Source organism: Lagopus muta, chromosome 20 (genome assembly GCF_023343835.1).
Source record: "Lagopus muta isolate bLagMut1 chromosome 20, bLagMut1 primary, whole genome shotgun sequence".
Classification (NCBI taxonomy): domain Eukaryota; kingdom Metazoa; phylum Chordata; class Aves; order Galliformes; family Phasianidae; genus Lagopus; species Lagopus muta.
This window is the reverse complement of record NC_064452.1, coordinates 9,263,719-9,269,756: the sequence shown is the minus strand read 5'-3', so window position 1 is coordinate 9,269,756 and position 6,038 is coordinate 9,263,719. Positions and strand designations below refer to the sequence as shown.

At 48.0% G+C, this 6,038-nt stretch overlaps 1 protein-coding gene across 6 annotated transcripts in view; it reads right to left on the bottom strand.

Moving 5' to 3' along the window:
* Positions 1-3,763: 3,763 nt before the first annotated feature.
* The window catches only part of MTMR4 (myotubularin related protein 4), a 41,794-nt gene continuing 39,519 nt past the window's right edge, over positions 3,764-6,038 (bottom strand). For all 6 annotated transcript variants that reach the window (XM_048967075.1, XM_048967077.1, XM_048967078.1 and 3 more), the window contains one exon: positions 3,764-6,019. In XM_048967075.1, coding sequence (XP_048823032.1) covers positions 5,842-6,019 — 178 coding nt within the window. In that variant the 3' untranslated portion in view covers positions 3,764-5,841. The remainder of the gene's footprint in view (positions 6,020-6,038) is intronic.

The following is a 6,038-nucleotide window of genomic DNA, read 5'->3' as shown; positions in this document are numbered from 1 at the left end:
TCTCCCAGTGCAGGACAGATTTAGTAGAGTTAAAATGAGGCCGTGACGTGGTGGCCGTGGGTTCCCTCCTGCAGAAATAAGCGCTAGGAGGCGACCTTTGGCGGCATGGGGGCAGCTGGAGGTGTTGGTCTGTGCCCGGCAGAGGTGTTGGGGTTGGGGTCACCTCAGAGCAGAACAGGCAGGTAAAGCAGGGAACGGGGCAAGCAGCGATCATGAGGAGGGCTGGGAGAGAGTGCTGCCTCTCTGCCAGAGCATTATTTCTCCGCCCTGAGCGGATGGGGCACATTTGTCCTTATTCCGAGTCGTAGCAACAGTGGGAATGAGCACCGTCAGCATATTGCGTACTGCCAGCTTTGTCACACACAGATCTGGGCCGTGGAAGAGTGGCTTTAAGCGGTGCGTGATGGCACACAGCTCGCCAGCTCCTCCCACCCGTGTGGAGGTGACACATCTTCCCAGGCCTTTGCGTTTTTGTATCTTCAGTAACGATTTGTAATTTATCCTCTGGAGAATCGCATGACGTTGCTAGGTGTAAACAGCGCTAACTTGAAAGTAAAGCACCCTGCACACAAATGTGAAAATCAAGAAAAAGCCCACAAGACAATTTCCCATCTTGTCTCCTGCGTTACATCGGTGAAATTACTTAAAGCTTCTCTTCTTCCCCTCTGTAGCTGCACTGCAAGAAGACCTCAAAGGCCTGATATTGGGAAAGGAGTGGTTTTATGGTGTTATCCGTAACTCAGGCCGTACTCAGCAATATGCAGCTCATAACTAAAATGCAGAGAATGAGTCCCTGTAACTAAGAAGTCCCTTCAAAGTGTTTCCTCCAGTACTTTGTAGATGAGCCCATAGCTGCAAAACAGATGACTTTTTAACGATGGAATGTTTTTTCATCAGCATCCAGAGTGCTGCATGCTCCAGGCAAAGCCAGGGCTTGCACCTTTTGGTGCCTCACAGCTCATGCCAGGTCACACGAGACGATTTCACAGCAGATGCAGCAGGAGGGAAGCATGAAGGAAACAGCTTCATAGCTCTCGGGTAGCTGTGTCACACGATGGGAGTGTCCTTGACTCACCAAGCAAGCCTGGCGACCAGGAGGAGGTAAGAATCCCCTTCGGTCGCTGGGTGGATCAGGCTCTGATCTTTGTCTTTGAGCAAAGGTGTTTCTGGGGAGCACTGGAGGTTTCTTCTCGCTTGAAACAGATCAGTAATAATGAACTGCTGCTCCGTAGGAAGTGTGGATCAGTTGCAAGCTGTTGGTCAGTGCGAGGTCTGCATTGTCAGCTGGGAGCAGGTCTGGCCTTCTCAGCCAGCCTTGATGCTGCTTCCTCCCCTCATCTCTCCTTTCCTGCATGCTTTCAATCTCCCCTCCAGCCTTCACTCAACACCTGCCTTGTCACCCTTCCAACCCCACACATACTTCAGTTTTTCTTCCCTATACGAGCATTGCCCTGGATGCCTTTGCAGCCATTTTTTAAGAAATGCAAATGTAAAGAAAATTGGCTTTTTCTTTTTTTTTTTTTAATCATAAATGAAACTACATTGTTCTTGCATTTTCTTGGTATATGTTCTTGATAAACAAATACACCATTCTCTGTTGCTCATTTTTGTACAGCACGACTGCTTTACAGAAAAGTAACAGGAAGCACTTTATTGCCTGAGTACGAAATGGGGTCACAGCCACACAAGGGAAGTGGCACTTGTGACACTGAGCATTTTATCCCCAGACACGTGAGGCACACAAGCAGCCCCCAGCCCAGGCTGACCCAGCACCCCCCGCTCAGTGGCCAGGCCAGCAGGCCCAGCTTTTCCATCCCGAAGGCTGACATGGGCTCAAAGCGTGTTTTCAGTGAGAAAAGACACAGCCATGTCAGTAGAAACTGCGCTTGCATCGCCGTGCTGGAGGCTGAAGTTGTGTAACTAACCTGGACTTTGTGAGACCGAAGATGTGTGCTGCCATCAGCAACTTTTTTTTTCCTTTTTGTTTTCAGAACAGACTGGGACTGCATGCAGCAGTTTTCTCTTAAGGACAATTTGCCATATTTATCACTGTTAGCTTCTGAGGTACCACAATACCCACAGTACCACAGACTGGACCGTACCACAGTTAGCACTGACAGAAGTGTGCCATTTGGGGAGAGTGTTTTACTACTACTGTCTGTTCCACTGCAAATGGAAGGGTCGGAAACACATCAAACACACCTCAGAAAGCCTGCATCCTCCTTGTCTGTCTCTCACTTCAAACTGTTTCCTGTTCAGTACTTGCAGGGTTCACTAGAAGGCCATCTATCACATTCTTGCTTTTTTTCCTCTTTTATAACGGAGGCTTAACATGTCTCTTCACATCCGCTGCAGTTTTAGCATTATCTATTAATGGCTTAGCGACTGAATACTACCCAGCCATCACAAGCTTGACCTGACTTCTCACTACACCTAAATCTGTGTTTATTTTGTTCAGTGGCTGATGAGATATTATGGTACATCATAAGCAGTTCCGGTTGTTAATTTGCTAAGAATTCACGGCAGTTACTGCACTGATAGGGAAAGGCTTTGATCTCACTGTTTGTGCTGGGTTTAGGCACATTTCAGCATGCACACATAGATTACTTCAGGCTGAACGTGTTGGCAAATTGTGGCTTTATATTCTCGAAGCAATAACGCTTTGTTCTGCGCTCAGCACTCATGGATGTGCAGCGTCCCTGCTGGCACAGCCAGCCTGACAGCACAGGTTCCAAGTATCTCGAGCAAAGTGTTCACAGAGCTCTGAATGCACTCGGGGCAGTTCTGCTCAAGTACTGTTCCATCTGGCCATGAGATGCCAGAAGAGCCATCCAGCAGCCAGCCCTTCCTGCACAGCCAGATGGCACGGAAACATTAAGAGCAGAGCCTGGAAGTTAATCTGTGGGGTTGTTGGTTTGGGGTTTTTTTTGTATTACAGAAACAGCATTCGTCATTTACATCCAGAAACATTGCCTTCAAAGGCGATCTGCCTTTGTGTGACTGTTTCAGGAGCAATGGATGGTTTTTAAATGTGACAAGCTATCTTTCTGCTAATATTTCTGATGCAACAAACCGTGTAGGCACCTGTCTGACCTGAACACTTCACAAGAGACCAGTTCAACGCCCCGGATGCTTTAAATTGAAGACAGACTTTCTAAAAGATTCACTCCAGCTCCCCAGCAGACTGGCAGGATACCCACGTCATCCCTGGCAGGGCAGGTTGACTTATCAAAGCAGCCCCCAGCTGCCATTCTGCAGCCAGGAACACAACCAGCCACCAGGTACAGAGGTGGAATGGGCAGGGATGAGCTCACCAGAGAACACAGGAGGAACACTGATGCTCCTCAACTGGAACTCGGGCACTGATCCAGCTATGCAGAAGCCAGTAAAACCATCCCATCCCTAGGGATGCTCAAAGCTAATGCAGCTTAAGAGGCAAAAGTGGTACAAACACGTTGGTGAAAAGCCAGCAAATCCTCCCCAGCAGCTCTTCTTCGGAAGAAAAAAAATCCTCACTGAGTCATTAAGGGAGAGACTGGAGGGCGTTGCTGTCCTGGGGAGCCATGGGTTTGTTTGGTACAGAGCACAGGGCTTTGGAGAAGATCACGACATAGAGTGCTCTGTGTCCTAGCCATGATTATTTGTGAGAAGGAATACCAAATTCCTAACATATCTTAACCAAGGGACAGGGCTGCAAGCAACAACCAGGGAAACGTTCAGCCAGAACGCACCACAAATGAAATAATGGGTCCAGACGCAGCAGCACTAATATAGAGATTTTATTTCAACTGTATTGAGTTGTACAGCACATTTTGTTTGTCACAATGCTATAGAACTGATTTTAGAGTTTTTGGCCAGCACATTGTGACGCTGAAACTCACAAGAGCTAAAAGCAGTTTGGACTAATGGCCTGAACGGAAGGGCCAGGAGTACCTAGTTTCTGGCTTCCTTATTGCTTGCAGTCATTCCAACACGTGTAAAACAGGAGCAGATTCTTCTGCCAGCCCAATGGTCACTCTTCCACGTCTGGCAATGACTGCAAGGTACAAGGCAGGGGAGAATCTGAAGCAAGGTGCCTTCTCGTCCCAAAGCCATATTGGTTGTTCCCAGTATGGAAAAGAAGCAGAGTCCAAGTAGGTACAGGGTCTTCAGGTGATGCTAGCTCGGTTTGCACTACTGGGATTTACAAAACCAGAGGCTGACATATCAAAGTGCAGGAAAGGGTCACTGTTCCATTCCCTCTGATGGAGATGACAAACCATCAGCAAAAGTCTGGGAGGTCACAACAGCGTAAAGTACTTTGCCTTGTTTGACCAAATGCCCTCACAGCTCCTCCCTCCAACCATATGAGGTCCCAGCTCATGATGCAGGCATTTCCAGGTCTTTGGGAAGAAAACCTGCATTTCTGGAAAGAAATGCCCCACATTCAAACTCTTTTCCTCACTAATACCTGCAGATATCTTGGAAAGGAGGCAGGATGGAAACTCCCCCAGAGATCTAGCAATGAAACTGAAGCTCACCCAAAGCCATCTTCTCTTTCAAAATCTTTCTTACTTTCTAAACCCAGTTACTTTTCTTTTTTGGAATGAGTTGGGATTCCTGCTCTCTAGTTTAAGGAACAAGCAGAGAGGCAATTACAAGTTGGCAACTCTGAACTCTGACCACTGTACAGGAGACAAAAAAAAAGGAAGTCAAATTCAAGAGGCATTTTAGGTAGCACTGGGGCAAACCAGAGATATTGTTTCCACCACTGAACAGATGCCACGTGTCATGTTTATCACTGTAGCTTGGTTGTACATCCTGAAGTGAAAAGCACAGGCTGTAGTGTCTGTGTCAGCCAGTGTCTTTCCCCACCTCCATTTTGGTATCAATGCTTCATTCTCCCTTTTTCGGGTTACATTAAGTGCACAGAAATATATAGCAGCATTTGGACTGAAACCCTCACATACACCAGACAGCACATTCCAGGAGGTAAAACAACATATTATGGCCTATACCCTCAAGGTATCAAGTTTTCAGGATACAGAGCAGTAGGAAGTGGAGAGCTGAGGGCAGAGAAGGGGAGGAGGAGCAACACAGGAACGCGAGTTCTGTTTCCATGCCAGGAGAGGATCAGGTGCCATTCCTGTGTTAGCACCAGGCTGTGACACACCGCAGACAAAGCAGACGGGCAGAGCAGAAGTGAAAAAGCCAATCTCCCATCGCCCCGCACAGCTGGCGGGCAGGGCAAAGTCAGGTGCATTCACCAATCCTAGCAGAGCACAAGAACAGGCAGAATCTGCTCGGCCTGTTTCCACCAGAATGAATTTCTCTTCAATGCTCTAGAGAAAATCAATTAGTGATGGCTAACGAGTCTTGTTCACCAAGCTGATCACAAATCACACTCATGGAAAGAGAATCTACAGAACTGCTCCAGGCTGAGGCCCTTCCAAAGCACGCAGCACCACCTCAAGTCTGCCCTCTTCCTTCTTGTACAGCAGCCTGCCTTTGTTGGGGGAGTTGGTTCTAAACATGCCTTTCTATTGCTTTGGGGGTACTTTGCACTGGCAATATCTGTGAAAACATTGCTTTCCAGCCCACAAACATAAGAGGTTGCAATCCCCTCTTTTGCCCTAGGTCAGACTACAATGTACGGCCCACTGGTACCAGAGTGGAGGCACTCTGTGCTCTCTAATCTGAGCTCCTCTGCTCCAGTCTGATCGTAAGACTGCTGAAGACAGTGCATTCAAGCTTGGTGTTCAAGTGTTGCACCAAAGGCCTTCACAATGACAGTGGAGGCAGAGTCACCCTTCAAACCCATGAGAGAAAAGGCTGGGCTTAGACAGGTCCCTTGTCTGGCATTCAGCTGGAAGCTGTGGCGATGGGCTTCTTCAGATGTTGGCTCATGAGCTCCCTGGCACGAGACACTTGGATGTGGTCATAACAGGAGTTACAAACGAGGACAGGGTCATACAGCTGCTGATCAGGGATGGGCAACTTCAGGTGGCAGCAACCGGCACAGAACACATTTCCACAGTTCCTGTCAGGAAGGAAGAAAG